The sequence below is a fragment of the Stylophora pistillata genome, chromosome 10 (genome assembly GCF_964205215.1).
Source record: "Stylophora pistillata chromosome 10, jaStyPist1.2, whole genome shotgun sequence".
In the NCBI taxonomy this organism is placed as follows: domain Eukaryota; kingdom Metazoa; phylum Cnidaria; class Anthozoa; order Scleractinia; family Pocilloporidae; genus Stylophora; species Stylophora pistillata.
In genome coordinates this window covers 17449563-17470845 of record NC_142528.1, presented here as the reverse complement: position 1 = coordinate 17470845, position 21283 = coordinate 17449563, and the positions used below count along the sequence as shown (strand labels likewise).

Below are 21283 nucleotides of genomic sequence, written 5' to 3'. Positions count from 1 at the left end.
GACCGTGTTCTCAAGTCTTGGCGTTCTCGTGTTCTCTCTTTTCATGGCAAGGCCCTAGTCATTAACGCTCTCGCCCTCTCCTGGGTTTGGTATGTGGCCTCTCTTATCCACATGCCGGCCTGGGTGGAGGCGAAGCTTTCCCGTCTTGTTTTCTCGTTTTTCTGGTCTGGCAAGGTTGAGCTTGTCTCCCGTTCGGCCGTGGTTCAATCTCCCCTTTTTGGTGGTTTTTCTGTGGTTAATATTCAGTCCAAGGTGAGGGCCCTCCTTGGTCAATGGGTGAGGAGATTCGTCTCCTCCCCATCCAGTTGGGTCGCTCTCATGTCCTTTTGGTTTAACTCTTTGTTTGGTGTCTCTCCTCTTGTTGTGTTTTCTCGTCCTTTTAGTTTCGACTTCAGGGTCTTGCCGCCCTTCTATCAAGCTCTGGTTTTGGCTTGGCGTAAGCTCGACGGGGCCTTCGCCACGTCAAAAAACTCTTTAGTCTACGGCTCTTCATGCCCTCTTGTTTGTTCTCCCGTTCTTACTATGTCTACCAAGTCTTGCTACCTATATCTTCTCTCTGAGAACATGGTCCAGCCTTATTGTGTCCTTAAGTTTCTATTCATCTATCCCAACCTTGACTGGCCTGCCACGTGGCGTGCCCTATCCTTCTTTTATCTTGACCGTCGTGTCATCGACCTAAATTGGAAGATTGCGCACGGCGTCCTGTACACCGCCCGGCGTCTCTCCTCTTTTGGTTTATCTGTTCCTCTCTCGTGTTTTTGTGGACCCACGGTCGAGTCACTCAAGCATTTGTTCTTCTACTGTCCACTTGCTCAGAGTGTTCTCGCCTGGGTCCAGTCCTTGCTGTTTTCCTTCTCTCCTATGTGTCCTGTCATCTCTTTACGTCATGTCCTCTTTGGTTTCAACTCTAGTGAACTGGTTTCTGTCCCGCGTGTCTTTGTCTATCTGCTCAATGTTTCTAAGTTTTGTATTTGGCGGAGTAGGAACTATTTCCGTTTCCGTAACGTTCGTCCTGGCGCTGTGGCGGTGATTGCTTCTATCAAGGCCCCCCTGAAGTTTTATTTACCAATTTCCTTCAGGCGGTGCAAGTCTGACAGGCGTCGTCGCGTCTTCCATCGTCAGTGGGGCGCCCGTGGCATCATAGCTTCAGTGGTAAACGACTCCCTTGTCTTTTCCATTTAGTCCTGCTCCCCGTAGTTATTTAGTTTCCTTTTTTGCTCGAATGAGTGTGTCTCGGTTAGGCTCGTGCTGGGTCTCCTTTATTGGTGTACTGCACAGTAGCCTCGTTCTTCTTTTGCTTGAGTGACGTGTGATCTTTTGCTTGAGTAAGCGTGTCTTTGTGCTGCTTGTGCTGGGTCTCCTTCATTGGTGTACTGCACAGTAGCCTAATTGTTAGTATCTGTTTCGTAACCCATGTGCTGGGTCTCCTTCGTTGGTGCACTGCACTGGGCTAGTATCGTTCGTTCTGTCTACTTTGTAAGTGTGTCTGTCCGCTGCTTGTGCTGGGTCTCCTTTGTTGGTGCACTGCACAGTAGCCTTTCGTGAGTATTTGTTTTGTTGTCCATGTGCTGGTCTCCTTTGTTGGTGTACTGCACTGGTCTGTTTGTCCTTGTTCGTTTTAGTTCTGTGTACCCAATTTTTGTTTCTGTGAGGTGGGGTTCGATTCCCCAGCGAGTTTGGCGTCTGGTGACCCTCGTTTCTGGTGGACCCTAACCCTAAGGCATTGCACGCAAGCCATGGGTGGGATTAGTCCTGTTGGTCGGCGGGCATTGCACACGCCCTTCATCGGGGGCCCGGCCGTCCACCTTAAACATAAAAAAAACTGCACTGATGAGGCCCAGAAGGCCGAAACAATACTGTCTGCAGTTAGTTATATTATATATATATATATATATATATATATTTGAGGTATAGCATGAAAATTGAACAGTTGTTTGAAAAGGACTGATGCACTGAAGTTCAACAAATGATTAAAAGATAACCGTGCGCTAAAGTACAAATCTCTGAAATACTTAAGAGACCTCATATGCGCAAGAAATGCATTTTATAAAGAGAGCGAGATATTATTTTTATGTTGCTTAACAACGTATTTCATCCAATTGTAGGTTATAAATTCAATATTTGTCAGAATTTACGCCTGGAGAAAGTTTATCCTGCGGCGAATCAGAAGGACAGCGCCTTAAAGATTGATAGGGGTTCAGGATAAGAGGTAGGATAAATATCGTGTCAAAATACAATGTGGTAAAGAATTCGCTTAATTAGCGTTCAAATGACCATAAGTGACAAGGCGATAATGAAATAAAGGTATGGAGACCCAAGATTTCAAATTCGTCGCTTTTGATTTTTCCCGTTTTCTGTAACAGCATTGAGGTTACGCTTGAAATGCAATAATTTAAACATGGAAATCCTATTTAAGAGTTTTATGTCCAAAATCACACACACGTCGGAAGAATGGACAATTGTTCGGATAGTTGCTTCGAGGCGTTGTTTCTTTGCGGTTTTCCTTTGCAAAACAACTTGTACAAACGTTATGAAATAGGTTGTTGTTCACCGTGGTAGCTGGATACAAGGTGAAAAAGATGGCGGTTGGTCATGTTTCTCGGCTGCTCCAGCTCTTCATATTTCTCTTCCTTTCAAAGGTCGCCTGTTTCACCACCGACACAAGAGACAATTTTGAGGAGTCTCATGTAAGCGCCAGAAGAAAGTTTTTCAACTGCACCATCTCGTATGGCCCAAATTGGGTGGCTACTTTCAATCCCTGTGAAGTTTATCTCATCGGGATTCATCCGAATCTGGTACCCACCTCTCGGGGTGACTTGCCTCGTGCTTTATACTTGAACGCAAGAAGCCTAAAAGCTACTGTCAAGTCAGTAGACGAAGTTAAAAAGATTTGTAAAATAACTTTACTCAACGTCTTGTCTATGGTGGGGACTTTGATGTTGTACTGATAACCGAAACATGACAGAACGCCACCATTTTTGACACTGAAATCCTTCCTGGCTGTACTATCTATCTAATGGAGCAATACAAAAGTCCAAAGTCCGTGTTTGATTTCAACCAACCGCAAACTATCCGACCACTCAAATTCAGCTTCTTTGCATGGGACTTTGCCTCATCACATGATATTTCCTTGTAAACAATTTACATTTCACGTACACATTTCCTTGGGTTCAAGGTCCGTCTGGAAAATAACCATCTCGAATTCTACTCTTTAAGTTAACACCTCCTTTATTACTCGTTTCATTTTTTGTTCACTCGCTCATTTCTATTACTTATTACATTGGCACAATGTTCGAGCCCTTCATTTAAACCTTCTTTTTCTTTAAATCTCTAATTTACTTCAATATAGCGCGTAAATTTTCGTAAACCTTCTCCAAGACTTAGTTCCTACCTCTACTACACTTTTGCCACGACTTATCCACGTGTTAAAAAAATGTTCTTCCAGCTGCATTCACCATTCCCGTTTTGGACTTCGACCCATCACGTGTAACTGCCACTCACATTTACCCTTCACCTGATCATCACATGTCATTTCCTTGTATACAAGTTGCATTCTTTCATGTACACATTTCCTAAAGTTCAAAGTTCACCTCCACAAAAATCTATCAAAACCTCAAATTCTTGTTTTCACACCCAAATCTCCAAAATAAGATCCTTCAATAATCGTCCTATATTATTTTCAAACAGTGATTACTATTTGCGTTTACATTTTCAAAACTTTCCATCCCTTCACTGAGACCTTCGTTTTTCTACACCTCCAAGTTTATTTCAATATAATAACACTTATCCGAACACTCAAATTCTTCTTCATTACACGAGACTTTACCCCATCACGTGTTATTTCCTTGTAAACAACCTACATTCTTTCACGTACACTTTTCCTTGGGTTCAAGGTCCATCTCGACAACAACCACCTCAAATTCTTGTTGTTCCCTCAACGGAATTAATTATTAACGGACAATAGGCAAACTTTGATTGACACTTAGGAACAACTTACACTTTGAATGGTTTTAGTTTCCTGTCTAGTCATAGCACGTTTAGGAAAAATGTGAGTCAGCCGCTTACCAGATACAGGAGTTTAAGTTCGCTGAGTTCGGTAATTCAAGCTGCAGTTTCAGGACAGCAGTTCATTGTTTATGGAAACCCGCCACAGAAGTAGGTTTGGTTTGAGTTTCCTACGGTAATTCTTTATTTATTTGTTAGGGATCTCAACGTAGGTGAATACCACAAATAACTGTTGTGAAATTTGTTGATTTCAGATCGAATAGTTATATCAATAAACCGTTGATTATCCGAAATACGGTTGTTTCCATAAACTTCTAAAGTTGTCGACTGTCAGTGGTCCACTTGTCTTTACGTTAACACTTCTGAAATGCAATCCTTTGTTACTCGTTTTATCTTTTGTTAAATTACTCATCTCTATTACCTATTACATTTGCACAATGTTCGACCCCTTCATTGAAATCTTCATTTTCTTTAGGCATCTAATTTACTTCCGGGAATATAGCACGTAAATTTTCGTAAACCTTCTCCAAGACTTAGTTCATGCCACTACTAACCTTTTACCACAACTTATCCACGTGTTCAAAAAATGTTCTTCCAGTCGCATTCACCATTCCCAGCTTGGACTTCGACCCATCATGTGTAACTACCTCACAAATTTACCCTTCACTTCATTATCACATTGCCACCCCCTGAAAGACATCATTCCTGTCCAAAAGACATATGTACACAATCTTAGGAAAAAGGCTGCGCACGCCCGAAAATTATTACACAGCACTTTATGAACACCTTTGTACATAGGTTGATATTTAAGCGCCATTTATTGTAATGACATACTTTTTAATTCATAACATGTATGTAGATTTCTGTTGTAGTTTTTCCGAATTCATCGTAACACAAGATATGTAGTTTTATCTTATGATGGAATAAAGACTTTATTATTATTATTATTATTATTGTCACATGTCATTTCCTTGTAAACAACTTCCATTCTTTCACATACACATTTCCTAAGGTTTAAAGTTCACCTATCACCACTAAACCCCTGCCACTTGTCCTTTTTCAACCTTTGACCAATCACATGTAACAGCATGTCAAAATCAACTCAAATTTGTTGATTTCTCATTCCTGATTCATTACTTTTCATCTCTGCCTGTTCATTGGCTAATTTCGATTCTCCCTTTCTCTACAAAATCTAATTCTCGCACTAGCATTACCAACACATTGCTGATTCTTCATTTGTGCCACAACTATGAGCAAGCAACTAAACCTGAAAGGTTACATAGACAATGTAACTGCTGTTTTGCAAAGTAGAAATGGATCCACCCATTACTTCACCTTTCTCCTCCAAGTTAACGAGACGCAAGGTATGTTACGACGATTGCAAACACAAGATACTGAAGAATTTCCAAGAATCAAAAAACCCTGCCCATATCCTTAAACGTCAAAGAAAAGCCCAGTATCTTCGATCCAGAAGAAAACCATATCATCCTGGGAAAAAAATCTCAAATCGAATCAGCCACTACAACCGACAATCCTTTTGAATACGACACTTCCACATCGCAGCAATCAGAAACCTCACTTACAACTATCACAGAAATTCAAACCCTTCCCGAAAATCATTTAACCACGGTCAAAGGGATAATAACACTAGACGCAGATTCTGTGCGAGAAGTCATCATGAAGGACAGATTTCTTGTTCCCATGCTAAATTGTTGTGCCATCACTGACAACACCGGTACCATCCACCTGACACTGTGTTGTGACCTTATCCGAGAAGCAACCAACCACAACACGTACTCCGTTACCCAGGTACACATAAAAACATACGACAATGCAAAATACCTGACAACTACCCCTTCTACTACTCTCAATTCATTAGAGGAACATTTTACTCCTTCCAGCAACCAACTCTTCCAAAACCTCTTCGACACCAACGCCATATCTGTTGACAGCATAACCATGGCTGAAGCATTCCAAACTTGACTTTCCTGTAATAAATGTCAACATTCAATGGCAGAGAAACCCACGCTAACAGAAACATCCACCATTGTCAAATACTCCAACTACAATGCGGTACAGCCCATCGCCTCTTGTACAACCAGCGCCTACGTACGCATCGCGATAAGAAATTTAAAGTACGAGCTACTTTGGTTGAAGGCCTTCACTCCAGTAATTGAGGAAAATACTTCATCACTACAATGCCTGTCTCACCCTAGACGCATTCGAAGAAGTTTATCAAGCAATTTTCAACACAAAGAGCCTTACAATTTCCTACAGTAAGACGTCAAACATCATCAAGAACGTACACTTTTCATAGCTAACAGATGCTCCAAACTATTCTCAAATATAATGTGACCCTTGCCAACATTCCAAATTGTTGCATTACTTCGTTGCCTTACTTGGTTTGTTGCAATAAATGAACTCACAAACAATTTGATGAAACTAACGATGAATAATTCCATGACTTTTAAGTTACTAGATACGTTTTTAGGCTAAGTGGCTTTTTATAGTCCACAAACCGTCTTCATATATTATTGTATTATCTGTTATGTTATTTATCGATCGGACATAGGGCATTAACTCCGATTAAAAAATTTTTTCTCCAAAATACCTCAACCACGGCGTCTATCTGTAAAACAAACCATTCTACCAAAATACAATATATTCCTAACGACCTCCTAATGACCCTAACGGTCTTCCGCTTTTAAAGAATCGCGTTTTTTTTCTCCCCACAAATGCAATAAACCTCTTAATTCCTATGACACAAGACACAAAGAATATTCATACAGTTGTGCATCACGAACATCCACTATGCGCGCAATAAACTTTGCAATGCACCCAAGCAATGCTTAACAGGACAACCCAACAAATCCATACAAATCCAAACTCACGGCATCCTGCACCTAAAGATGCCATGACCTGTAGACCATACCGTTATCCAACCCTTACCTCATGTAAAGACACCTTAACAAAGCGTACAGAAACTCAGACACTCGCTGTAAATATTTGGTGTGCCACTGCGTCACTCTCTATCGAACAGAAAACAACCATAGCACGACCTGCACCTCTTCCGTAGTTCCCCCATAACGGCCAAATTTAACCCGATGAACCGCTCAGCCTCAAGCGCTCTGAAATTGACCAGCTCAAACAAAAAACAGCGCGTTCCAAGAGGAACTGCAACGTTCCACAGGCACTGAAGAACAATCATGACTCATTTCTAGACGACTCAGTAGACCGCATGTAATGATCGTCTCATACCTTTTATGAAACAGCAACTGATTTCCTCCTCGAGACGATTTCCCGCTTCAGAAGAAGTATACACCCCAACGGCAAAATTGACTTCACTTGCTTCTCTTTTAATACCCTTATTATACAAGTATATGATTGCGTTCACCTTTTCTCGTTTTATGTATTTGTTGAAATTGTTATTCATTTCTTTGAAAATGACCTGTCTTTACTGATATCTCTTTCGGTGATCGAATTCGAAAACTTCAAAACGGAATTCGTTACCGTGACTTGTATAAGTTAGTCACAACGTCATTGTTTTAGTTAAAAAAAATTAACTGACGCCTTACAGTGACCAAAGACAACAAAAGATAAAAACTGGTTGACAAAACGCCCTTTCAAGATGAGGTAACCAACTAAAAAAATGATCACCTGAATCGCCATAAGCTGGTATAAACTATCGACACACGATTCAGACAAAATTTTACTTGAGGTCGCAGATTGAACAACACTTTTATACACCCTCCCATTACACCTACCAGTACACAAACCAATGCACTTTGTTTTTGCCAACAATTATTCCGACACCAGTGACGATAGATCATCAAATACCGGTGTCTGAACTTTATTTCCAAAAATGTAAACATCAGTCCAACTTGACTTACTAAGTGTTTATTTTCAAACCACCCATCCAAAAAAAATAACTCTTGCATGCGTAGCATGCCGCATGCCTGTTTTTTGTTTTGCTCTCAGTGGTTTTGCTTTTTTAGCTTTGCTTTCTTGTACTTTATTTGCCGATGGTGAAATTTATTGAATGTGAGAATATCATTTTGGAAACCCAGCAAAAAATAACTTACGCGACCCAACTTGAACGGGTGCATTGAACATATCCTTTATCTCCTGGGCCATCATCCAGTTGACGGGGTTTTTACCATGAAGTATTGTATTCCGTCCCTCGTGTTGTGGATATTGGCAAGTCCTCAGTGGTTGCCAATATTTGCCTAAATTATGTCTGTGTTTAGGACAAACTGGCAACTTCATTATTTCATCATGAGATGGATGGAAATTCCCCACTCTTGCTAAAATTAATTCGTACTCTGTAACTTTCACAAGTGAGAGATGACAACTTTTTAAATGGCAGGTAACATCATCAACACATTCAATAAGGGAGACCACGTCATTTTTTCCTCATGATTCTCAACACGTTATATTCCCATTTCCGAAAAAAGAACAAGCTATCAGCTTTGAGGACACGCACGCCATCGTTAATGTATAAGCTAGAATTATAGAAATATGGGGATATTAGCCGAGTGTCACAACTCTCTCTCTCTCTGAGATGTGGAACAAAAATACAGTTGCTGCCAAATGTTTTAACTGATTGTCACATATGATGGATCCAACTTTGCATTAATGTGTAAAAGAGCCTGTGAGTACGAGCCACTTATGCAATTTATTCCTCTGAACTTAGCTTAAATCTCATGTTGCAAAAAGAGCTCAAACTCGTCAAACTTTGTGCCGTCAGATTTATTACACTAATGAAAGATTATGATTGCAATTATATGTATTATTAAGATAAAGGGTCGTTGTTTATAACAAGTGAAGTTAGAGCTTTTGAATGATGTGTATTCTCAAGAACTGGCAACTGCAAGTATTGTAAAATTCTCCAGCTCACCGTTTAGTTTTGAGCACATTCTGGGATGCCAAAAGTTCCGATCTGAAAATTTGGAAAAAGTTCAATTTCTCTAATATTATTTCATATTTGTTACCTACTTGCCAAGTGAAGTTGATAGAAGAATACACCGATTGCAAATATGGCAGCCCCTGCGCGAAAGCGAGGCTTTTCGGTAGTAATTGTTGCTAAGGCCAATTCATCTCTGTTTATGTGCTCCATTGATTCAAGTAAACCGGCGAGAACAAAGTTTGCATCCGAAGCAGTAGTCAAGAAAAGCTTAGAAAAGACTTATTCATGTTTTCGAGGTATGCCAGATAATTGTTGCGTACCGTTGTGTCACAAGTCAGGATACAGAGTTGGAGCAGACGGCAAGAAGGTCACTTATCACAATCTTCCCCTGAGAAATCCTAAGAGGCTGAAGGTATTTGATAAAAGAACCGATTATTGAATTTATTTGCCTATTCGAGAGCTGGTGTAAACAAAGACCATTTCCCAATCTTTTGCAGACTTGGCTGGTTAAAATCTGAAGAGATGCCTCGAAGGATTTTAAATTAACCAAGCGAACTAAAATCTGCTTGTTACACTTCAAAGATTCAGATTTTCGTCTCACTTTAAAAGGTCGCCAGTACATTAAAGACGATGCTATCCCATCCATATTTGCGTGGTCCGTGGCATCTCCAAATCGAAAATCACCGCGAAAAAGGAACTATGTCGTTGAGATACCCTCTTCTTGTCCGACAATGGATAATTTGGCGACCAATGAAAACAACAAAGAGGATACTCTGGACAAAGAAATCGCCGATTTGAGGGCACAAGTCGCCACACTACTGGAGGAAAGTTTAATTCTTCAAGAAACCAACAAAGATCTAATAAAATCATTCGACGAACAACTGAGAAACCAGTTCGGCATACTTAAGTTTAAAGAGTCAGATTCAGACGTTAACTTTTTCACAGGATTCCCGAACTATCAGACCCTGCTGACCTGTTATAATTTTCTAAATCCGGGTACCAACAGAGAAAACATTGCCTACGTTTCCAGTGTAACCGACGAAGTGGACTTCATGTGTGCTTCAAGCATAGAGAGCAAGGGAAATAAACCTGGCAAGCGACGAAAACTGAGTACATTGGACGAATTTTTTATGGTGCTTGTGATAATGAGGCTTGGTTTGTTTAAACGTGACTTAGCTCATAGATTCCACATCCATCTGTCTACTGTCAATAGGATCTGCATTTCATGGGTAAATTTTATGTACCTGAAATTCGGGTACCTGAACATATGGCCAGATAGAGAGGCGATTGATAAAGCAATGCCCCAATCCTTTAAGGACAAGTACCCAAAAACAAGGGTTATTATCAATGCAACCGAAATCAAGTGCCAAACTCCATCTTCACTGGTTAAACACAGTGAAACTTACTCCTCCTACAAAAGCCACACAACCTTCAAAGGTCTCATTGGAATTTCTCCCAGTGGCCACATTACATTTGTTTCACAACTGTATGTTGGCAGCATTTCTGACAGAGAACTCACAGTAAGGTCTGGGTTCCTTAAACTCCCCTTTGCATTTGGAGACATCGTTATGGCTGACAAGGGGTTCACTATTTCTGACCTTCTTGAGCCTATGGGCATTGGCCTTAATATCCCCTCATTTGTTGGTTCCAGAAGTCAACAGAACCCATCTGAAGTAATTGCTACGCAAGAAATCGCGTCTGAAAGAATTCATGTGGAAAGAGCCATAAACAAAGTTAAGAACTTTCAACTGTTTAATCAGGTTGTGCCATTGTCCTTGGCTGGAAGCCTCAACTAAATGTGGACAGTTTGTGCTATCCTTACAAACCTGCAAAATCCAATCATCTCATAATGGTTCAATGTTTCTTTAATATGGAAAATTGACCAGTTCAGTAAGTGAAATAGCTACCTAGAGAGATCTTAGGTTATACCCATTTTATCATAAAATCTTGTTGCAGTTGTTTGGTTATAGGAGTAGGTACCCTGGCTTGCCCACAGAGAATCCAGTATTTTTGTCAGGATCTTTTTCTTAGGATATTAGATAAGAGTTCTAACATAAGAACAAACCAATGCTTATCAGGCCAAAAATATTCCTTGAAGGCATTTAAATTTTACTCAACACTGAAGCTGTCAGGATGGACTTATTACTCCACCTCTGATGGGAGCTTATTAACTTATGGACTGACAATAAGAGATTTCCCTCCTTGCTGGCCTGCATCCATATAAAGAGCCACTTAATAACATTGATATCATAAAGTTATTAACAAGTTCATCCAATGAATGTGCCACTAACAGTTGATGTGCTGGCAGTTACTGTACATGTTGACAACAAATTACATGCAGGTGTAGTTTTGCACTTGAAATATTTTGCAAAATCCTTCAAGAAAAATTTCTCTAGTTTTAAGAGCATGTCTGCAAAAAAGTCTGTGTCAAAATAAATGCGCTCAATAACCATCCCTTTAAATGTGTATGTTATGAAGTCACACCACTTTGCCCCAGATATTCCCATCTGGCCTTGAACTTGCTTATAGTATTTGTGAGTTGCCTTGGGCACGGGAAAGTCATCTATCATTTCAAGATGGAACTGACGATCACCGGAGCATGCTGTTTGAGGGGGCAACATTTCTGTGTTTGTAGGGGCATTTGATTTCAAGTATCCCATATGGGCTGTCCTCAGTTTCATCAATCACCTTGCCATCTGGAGAGCAACCAAGGAATGGGTATGAAGGGTTTACAATGAAGCCTAAGGTAAAAGTCCTGACAGGATGGCCATTGTGCTTCATATATTTAGTATACTGTTGCAAGGCTGCACTTTCATTTTCAATACCATGTTTTAATGGCTCTGGTAAATTGTTAGTACTGTTCAGGTTGCAGTCACTCACAAGTCGTTCTAGAAAAGGCTTTGTAATTGATTTTCGAACCAAAATATTGCCAAATTGAGAAGCAGTAATCCTTGGTCTCCTTTCTTTCCACCATCGATTGCTACTGCGCTGTGAGAGAGTGTCCTTTTCAAGTGAGGTGGCATCATTTTCGTTAAGTTGCAATGATTCGAGAAATTGTTGATGCTCTCTTGAGCACTCAGTGATTGTGAAAAGAGGGAGAACCAAAGACAGTGGAAAATGTGGGTAAGTTGTCAATGGTAAATCATTATCATTGCACCCTCTTGAGAAATGAATATTACATGTGACTTCAAAGTTACCCTCAGTAGGTGCCAGTTGATAGCTGAGGTGGCCCCCTAAGGGTGCAGGTCCAACTTTGGTGGGTACCATTTTCATACCTGCAGTCATGCAGAGACTAAGACCAAGCTTCCCACTGATTTCTTGCAAGTTACTTTTAAAGTTTTCTTTCTCTTTGCTGCTGGGGATTACCTTGAGTGCAGGGTATAATGAACAAGCGACTCCAGAAGGACGGAAATCCCAATTTCCGAACTGTGCATTGTCTTGGTCTAATTTGGGTTTCTTAAAAATCATATCCATCAGTAGCTCTGAAGATATAGTTTTCCCTCTTGGCTTGTGCCATTGTTGAGGAAGTGACGTGCTAGCCAAGTCGTCTGGGATTACTTTGATTTTTGTCATGAAAAAATGTGGAACTAGATACATCAACCCGATAGCGTGGTTGCAAAACCCGAGGGATCCAGCCACACAGGTGCAAGACGATCCCAGGACATCGAAATTAGGCTGCTTGGTAGAAATTGCTAGCCAAAGTTTATGAGGAGGTTCACTTTTTCTTAGGCTTTTGTAGCAAAGCGCTCTTAAGTAAAACGTTTGACTTTCAACATGATGATGTGCTACAACATCATGTAAATAACCTTCTATAAAGAAATTCACACCGTGTTCAAATGGTTTCATAACCATGTAGTCCGGTGATTGTTGAATGCTTTTACCCAATGTGCGGACGTACTTTACGACTGAGTTGTATGTGAATGGTGGAAGGCCGTCTAAGCATTTCTTCATCTCTTTCTCAGAAGGAAAAAACTTAAATTTTTCTTCATTTTCCTTGAGGAGTTCAAGGTCACTTTTTTCGTTTGAGCACTTGCTTGCGCTTGTGCGTTATTTTTATCCAATGGGATTTCCTTTCTTTGAAGGATTTCCTTTGCCCTAGAGTAAAACAAAGAGCGATTGCAGAAGACTCGGCCCATTATTTGCAGATTGCCTTCTACTCTTTAACGAGACTTTGATAATACACCCTAATGATATGCAATTAATGGGCCGGGTATTCTGCAATCATACCAAACAAAGAAGAAAAGCATTGTAACGCTTTTACCATGAGTATAAATCCATAAAGAAATAGCGCAATCAAAGTAGCAAGGCTTCACTGTTAATACTATTTTCTTACTTAGCCACTAGCTGAGCTTTCACTGTCAAACCTTTCAGGTTGGCGTTATGGTCCCGAAGAAACTGCCTCGACTCGTTAACATGCATTTTCTCCACTGGCCTGTCCATGACTTTCTAATTTAACATTCAAACTCTCTAGAGAGAGAGAGAGAGAGCTCTGAAGACTTACAACACAAGCAACTGTGGCATAAAATTCACTCGCATCAACAAAGGAAACAGAGACAAATTGGCCCTTAGCAATGGTCACTACTGAAAAGCCTCGCTTTCGTGTAGCGGCCGCCATATTTGCAATCGGTCTATTATGGGCGAAATCTATCCTTGGATGAAAATTGAAGAGGATCTTAGGGTGAGTCGCTCTTAAGCTTGTTACTGATAGTAACCCCAAGATATGGGAACCCGTTCCAATTCTACACCACAGAAGACGTATTTTCTCTGGGCTGGGTTGATCTTATATGAGATGGTAACAATTTTACATTTGCAGTAAATGGTTTGAACCCGGGGGTAACATGTGAAGGTGTAGTCTGATCGTCCGGGTGAGTGTAGTCCTGAGAAGGACTGTTGTCGGTGGCAGTGACTGACGTTTCGACAACCTGTGCGGAAGTCATCATCAGAGTCAAGTGAGTGATTGTTGTCAGTAGAATGTTCTTATTCCAGTTCGTGTGAAATGATCGGTTGGTTTTGCCGTGATGTTATTGGCTGTAAGACTCAAGTGACGTAAGTCGTTCGTGATTGGTCTGTTTCGGTCTGTCGGTAAAGCTAGGTTGTTCTTTTTCGGTCGTTTGTGATGTTTATGTCGTGAATGAGTCGTTTGTATGGGGCGGGTAGTTGTTGACATCTGTTTAGGGGAGTCTGTTCTAAGTTAGTAAACCAGCTTTCCAGAGTCAGTCGTTGAAAATAGTCAGTGCTGTAGGTTAGGCATTGCGCAGAGTCCCAGTCAATGTTGTGGTTGGTATGTCGATGGTGTTCAGCAATGTGATTGCTGACATCACCTTTCCTCGTCGCCCGTCTGTGTTCAGTCAGTCTTGTTGTGAGGTTTCTGCCAGTCTCACCGATGTAGGAGGCTGGGCAGTCGGAACAATTGATCTTATAAATCGTTCCCTGTCTGTTCCTCGGTTCGTCTTTGTCTTTAACGTTGGTTAGTAACTGACGTAGTGTGGTGATGGGTTTGTGGGCGACGCGGATATTGAAGGGTAGTAAGATGCGCGAGATGTTTTCAGACATGCCTTTTATGTACGGTATGGTTGCTGTAGTCGTAGGGGTTGCGGTGTCGTTTGTTTCGGTAGTGGTAGTGGGTCGGTGAGTGTTTCGTCGGATGAAGTCGTTGTTGTAGTTGTTCTTCGTAAAAACACGGTGAAGGTATTTGTTCTCGTCGGATAAGCTGTCTGTCGAGTCACATACTAGTTGTGATTTAGTGGAGTATTACACGGAATTTTACATTTGGAAGGATTAAACTCCATTTGCCAATAGTGTTGCCAGGATTCTAGTCTGTGTAGGTCAGATTGAAGAAGGTCACAGTCTGCATCGCTAGCAATAATGCCATAGAGTAAAGCATCGTCCGCAAAGAGCCTAACTATTGATTGCACATTGTCTGGTAAGTCGTTTATATATAGTAAAAAAAGCAGTGGGCCAAGGACTGTACCTTGGGGTACGCCAGAAGTCACTGGACATTGACTTGATGTTTGGCCTTTGCAGAAAACTGATTGAAAACGTATAAGAAACGACTCACATAGTGGTGTAGTTTCCTTAGGGGACGCCTATGAGGGACCTTGTGAAAAGCCTCGGCAAAGTCCAAGATGACTGCGTGGATTGATGAGCTCTAATTAGCCTTTGCCATGTCGTGCAAGGTGAGAATTAGCTGCATCTCTGTAGATGTATTTGCTCTAAAACCATGTTGACAGTCAGTTAAGATGTTATGTTCATTTAGATGTTTCATAATAAAGCTGTGGACAACATGCTTGAGGATTTTCGACGCAACACAAGTAAGGAATATCAGCCTATAATTGGCTGGTTCAGATTTCTTTCCCTTTTTAAAGACTGGGAACACATTTACTAACTAACCCCCATGATAGTCGGCTGGACATTCTTGAATCAGCCGGAGAGTCGTCAGAGAAGGAATGATGCGTATTCTGTACTTCTCTGACAAATACTTTACGCTTATCAAACTTTGCCTATTGTTTTGGTTAGGACTTTTTAAGACAATGAAGCTTTCTTATCTGTCTCTTGGGATTTTTCTGTTTGGTGACACGAGCTTAGACTCGGGTTAACTCGGCTCTTGTTCGCAAATTTTCAATGATAACATTTTGGTTCCCCACGGGAGCCTACTAGGGAAAACACAGACAGATTAGCAGGGGGTGAGTTAGTAAATGTCGGTACCTCAACATGACACGTCTATAGGAAGGATGTTGATTTACACATTGATTCACGTAGGTTGATTCACGATTCACACTACGCGATTCGAGTTATAATCATGGTGTAAGCTTGTCGCATGCGATAGAGTCCTAACGTGTAATACTCCACTAAATCACAAATCAGCTTTTAACCTTACACTTTGGAATGCTAAAGGCGTCTTTAAAATGAGAGCGTTATTAACCATTGCCCCTTAGGCTTTGTCTGATTAAACGTCAACCAACAACTCTGTAAATGCAAATATTTCAATTCCACGAAACAGTCCACGCAATTTTGTTTTATGGATTATCAACCATCAATTTACGATCATTGACGAGAATTTCAAAATTAAATGCGTGTGCTGCTTGCTCTTTAACGAGTTACATGCTTAAAGCGTCTTAAGCCGCATGTCATTAACCTATTGTCTGTTGGGTTTTGTCTTATAAATAGTCGACTTACAAATATATGCAATCATTTAAATTTGGGTAAGCTGCATGTATCCACGCGACCTGAAAATCACAACCTTCGATCGCTCAGTGATGTTCTCAAAGTTCAAATTGCAAAAACCCACAAATGTTCTATACAGACGGAGTTCCAAGCCTTATTAACAGGAAAACCGGACGGATTTTATCTCCGTTCCACTACTGGAACTATACGATCCTGCAAAACGGAGAATGAACACTTTAAAAAAAGTTTGAATTACGATCTTTTCGTCCAAAAGTATTTTCACCTAAGTCTGTTCGTTTACTTGTTAAGCCTTTTCTCAAAGCAAACAAATAACTTTTAGAAGGCTAGAAAAGGCTATATAAAGAACTTGTTGTGAGCCACCACCTTTGGGCATGTTGGACACATAGTGATGTTACACTTCGTTGCCTTTTACGCTCAATATTCCCATTTCTTTCACGTGAAATAATTAAACAGCAAGCAAGTCTTTATTTTTGCTACTATTTAATAAAATATTGCGTTACAACTTCATTCATTCTCTGTGAATTAAATTCATGACGTTGAATTCGTAAAACAAAGATTGGTGAACCAAAAGGGCACCCGCTCGCACTGGTAAGTTCTTTATATAGCCTTATCTATGATATAAGGTAAGACTTAACAAGTAAACGAACAGACTTAGGTGAAAATACTTTTGGACGAAAAGACTTTTCGACGAAAAGACCGGACACCAAAAGTTTAATGACAGAGCAACATCATAAGCTGATTGAAGCTCGACCAGAGGCCTTCAAGTTAAGAGAGGAACTGACACTACTTCGGAATGAGGTGTCACAAAGCCGCTTGCCAGTGGACCGGATCAAAAACTCTTTTTTAAGTTTAACTCGTGAAAGAAAAATTTTGGGAATGTGCCAAGGCATCTCGTTCCCAGAAGAGAAAAAAGATACAAGAATTGATGTTGAATGCTATCGAGAAACTTCTCAGAGTTTAACCAGTCGAGGTAAGTTTTTGGCATGATTTGTTCTTCATCTTCATCATCATCATTCAATCATCTTACTCCAATCTGACCTTCACAAAACAAACCGAACCAAGTCATGAAGTATGATTTTACTGAATTCCTTGATATTTATTCTCAATACATCCACTCGCCCCTTGTAAGATAATCCAAGAGCCTTGGATTCCGGATTCTACGATGTGGATTCTGGATTCCATAAGTGGCTGGATTCCAGATTTCAGAATTCTGTTTTCCCTTTGTACTTGGTTTTCATGAAAAAAAGCTTTTTCTTTTTGTACCCGGAGTGTACATTGTCTTATACGAAATATAAGTATAAAATATACTTATTGGCCTTACCCGAGAGGACTGTGAATGTATGAGCGGTTTCTGAAGTCCACTGAGTCCACATCATTGAGGAAATACTGACGAGGAAAGGCTATTCTAATTTGAATAATAACAACAGCGTCAACAAGAAAAAAGAAGCACGGTACACATTGCCAAAATCAGCGCTTTTCATGTTCAAACATAATTTGTCTCCAAATTGTTTAATTGCCACACAGAAATGTAACACTTCAGTTACAGCTTACCAACAGATAGCATGAAGATAGTCCAATCACTATAATACCAGCTACGCAGGCAACGAAAACCAATTATAAAGATGTCACACTTTTTCTTCGCTTCCTGATGTTACAGTTACACGGAAAAACTAACCAGATTTATGATCGAATATGAGCTTCATGTGGGTTCCTAATTTGATTGTTTGAAAACTGATCAGGTTTTTAAAAAGGAACTGGGATGTCCGCATGCTATTCACTACCTCACCCCTCACCCACTCACTATATTTTTGAGGCAATCTGTATCTTAAAAAATTGCTTTTTTTTCCTTTTATTACTTTTAAATATTCTAATTGAATTTGGTTTAATTTTTCTTTCTCAATGAAAAAAAAGAGGTACCCCCGACCCTCTACAATTTACTCTCGCCTTCGACATGAAGTTAGACTGTATGTTCGCTTCATTGATGAAATACTCCATTTCATTAGAATTTCTGTAAAAGGTATGGAAATGCTGTCACCTTCAAATATAATTTTGATCATAAGTGTTCGCACAACCACCGCTTGTTGAGCAGAGAACACGAACAGAACCAACGACAACTCCACAGACCTGAACTTCTCTTTTCTTTCTCCACTTTTCTCTTTCTTTCTTGGACTCCTATACATAAATTTGTAAGATAGTTGCTCAGGATTCTGATCATTATAGAAACAGACAGATAATAGCTGCTCCAAGTTATTTCTGTTTCACACGTGCTGATCTATTCAAAACCACGCCGCCAAAACATTTCCATCACAAAGTCACAAACACAGAATTTATAGACATACATACCTTTCCGGCTCATGCTTTTTCTTGTGCTTCCCCATGCTGGAAAAATTGATAACGATCGATTGAGAAAAATATACAATGTGATCTCTCGAGATCTCTGATTTCGACTGATTGAATCTGGACTGAATGAGAAAGACACCATGTCGACACCACGTGTAACATGTGATTCTTTGAGTGACACTAATGACATGTGCCTGAAAGAATCCAGTAACTGCCTAAAATCCAAAAAATTAGTTCCAATTGCGCCCAAACAGGAAAAGAATCTAAACCTCCGACTACAAAAGCGCAACAGGGAAAAAAGGCAAAAAGCCCAGTCGAAAGGGTGTCTGATAAAGAACAATAAGAGGCCCTGGAACCATCACAACAGATTGGATTACAGCAACCTGGATTCCGGATTCCAAAGTCATGAATTCCGAATTCCGGATTACCTTACATGGGGCGAATCCACAGATAAAATTTAATGTGTATGGCCAAGAACTGATAATCCCATTGGGAAATACCGCTTACAACATGGAAGACAGCTCCGACGATGCGTACACGACTGAAGTCGTCAGGTGGATACTTGCTGCCAAGGATCAGAGGCTCGTAAGCGACAGAGCTTATCACGAATTAAGAATGGCCCTGCCTTAGGGCATCCGTTACCTAATCCTGCTTCTTTCTGCACTGATTCAAGAAAGAAGAGATCAAAATAAGGCCATCAATAATACTTATACCACAGATAAGGGACTGCTTATAGATTATTTCTTATTGATAGAATACGGACAGTCTTTTTTTTTCTTTGTTCGCCGAGCATGTAGCGAAAATATGTGACCATGTGGCCAGTTTTTGCATCAATTTTTCTCGCTTAACGCTCTGCAGACTGAGAAAAAAAGAGAGACTGCTCATAGCTAGTCTATGTTGTTGGCTTAAAACTGAACCCACCCCACTATAAATTTAATACGCTTGTTCCTTTTGCTCCCACGTGCGCTTATTTTTAGGAGAGGAAAATAATTTAATTAATTTTAAAAGTCTAAAATGTAAAGAAAAGTTATTAACAAGCATGATTTTATGCAGTTGTGACCAAAAAGTCATTTGATTACTTATTTTATTACGTAAAGGATCAAAGTAAACCACTTTGTTTTCGTGGATAGCTTTTTAAGTTCAATATATATTGTCATTGTGCGCCCTGTAAAAATTAATGCTCTAAACTGACTACCACATCCTTATCCACTATTTTTTAATACCATTAAGGCTTAGAATGGAGATGGCTCCCGCCGCAGCATCAGGGAGGTGTTGGAATACCTTTTGGGAATAGAGGATGTGAGGGAAGCCATTAAGAGAGGAGGGAAGACAGTCAGGCTGAGATTTGCTGCTGATGGCAGGAGAACGAGAAAGCGATTGGCACAGTTATGGCAGTTTTCAACAGAATTGCAGAAGAAAGGCATTCTTTTGGATACAAGTACACCTTAGCATTATACGATGGTAAGCATTCATTAACATCATCTTTGAAATGTCATAAAATGTATATTCACATTAAAAGATCCATAACTTAATACGAAATAATTCAATAGGATTTTTTTTACTTATGTGAACTATTACTAAGTCGAAATAATTCTTGCAGTCACTTGATACAATAAGGGTAGATGCCTTGAGATAGATGGGAATCTACATTAGTGAATGGTGAACACTGACATGTTTATGGAACATCAGTTTATTTGATGCACCATAATCCAAATGATCTTGGATCACTGATCCTGATCCCAAAATATGTCAAATAAGTCAACACTTACATTCTTGATGGTTCCCATAAAATTTGCTGTTTTCAAGAAATTTCAGGCTGGAGGTTCTTGATCTGCTGAACTTCTAGAAAGATTTTACTCTGTAAAACATTAACATCATAATGAAATCCATTTTTTGTTTCAAAACAATTTCATTCAACAATAATAATATTCTAAAGCAAATAATGTTTTCCGATTATTATAGGGAAAGAGGACTATGAGGAATTAAAGGAGTGTTTAGGCGAGACGTTCAAAGAAATTGAGGCAGTAAAATCAGAGGGTTTCGAGATTGATGGAGAACACTTCAATGTTGAATGGTGGGTAGCTATACAACTATTCCTAGCAAAATCCAATCCCTTTTGTTGTAATTGACGAGGCTGAGTGTGCTTGCCGTAACAATGAATTTCCTCCTTTTGGTAAATCACCACCATTATTCACCTTCACTTTAGTAAATAATGGTTAAATATACGTGTGCAATAGCTCAGCCAATCAGATTGCAGTACTTGCATTAGTATGTAATAATAACTAGACTTCTACTAAAAATAGATACATTTTCTTCATGTGCAGGTATTGCTGTTCTGACTGGAAGTTCTTGGCCCTTGTTTATAGGCTGAATGCAGCTTGTTCAAAAATTTTTTGTATGTGGTGCTTTTGCACCAAAAGAGAAGATTAATGACCTGGATGGTCCACCTGCTTACAAAATGAATCAATTGAAAGCAATTGCTACTGGTTGTAACAATTAAAGATTAGTGGAGTGCAATTGTTTTTTTCATTCATACATATATATATATATATATAAAGTGTGACTTGATTTTCGTAGAACAGTGCTCAATACATAGAAGTAGAGCGAAGTATATATTGTGGGAGGAAAAAGACAAGTAAACTACAAGTTCATCCCTACAAGCCTGTTTCGTGGTCGCCCACTCATCAGGGGATTTAATGAGAATCCCCTGATGAGTGGGCGACCACGAAACAGGCTTGTAGGGATGAACTTGTAGTTTACTTGTCTTTTTCCTCCCACAATATATATATATATATATATATGTATGAAGCTTCGGGAGAAGCTCATCACCTTAGTTGTGATTTGAGC

The 21283-nt window shown here is 39.9% G+C and overlaps 1 protein-coding gene and 2 pseudogenes across 1 annotated transcript; 2 read left to right on the top strand and 1 right to left on the bottom strand.

The window, feature by feature from the left end:
- The first annotated feature begins 9041 nt into the window (after nucleotides 1–9041).
- Nucleotides 9042–10707, top strand: LOC111329738 (uncharacterized). The gene is made up of 2 exons (XM_022934500.2): nucleotides 9042–9207; nucleotides 9521–10707. The coding sequence occupies exons 1-2, from the start codon at nucleotides 9042–9044 to the stop codon at nucleotides 10705–10707; spliced, it is 1353 nt and encodes a 450-aa protein (XP_022790235.2).
- LOC148722052 (uncharacterized) lies at nucleotides 10300–13351 on the bottom strand (annotated as a pseudogene).
- Nucleotides 13352–18946: 5595 nt separating this feature from the next.
- On the top strand, nucleotides 18947–20936 carry LOC148722051 (uncharacterized; annotated as a pseudogene).
- The last annotated feature ends 347 nt before the right edge of the window (nucleotides 20937–21283 follow it).

What these genes read in the sequence shown, in the direction of transcription:
- LOC111329738 (XM_022934500.2), top strand. Translation starts at nt 9,042, where the DNA reads ATGGCAGCCCCTGCGCGAAAGCGAGGCTTTTCGGTAGTAATTGTTGCT. An exon ending in GACTTATTCATGTTTTCGAG is followed by an intron (nt 9,208 to 9,520) that starts GTATGCCAGATA and finishes TCACTTTAAAAG; the next exon opens with GTCGCCAGTACATTAAAGAC.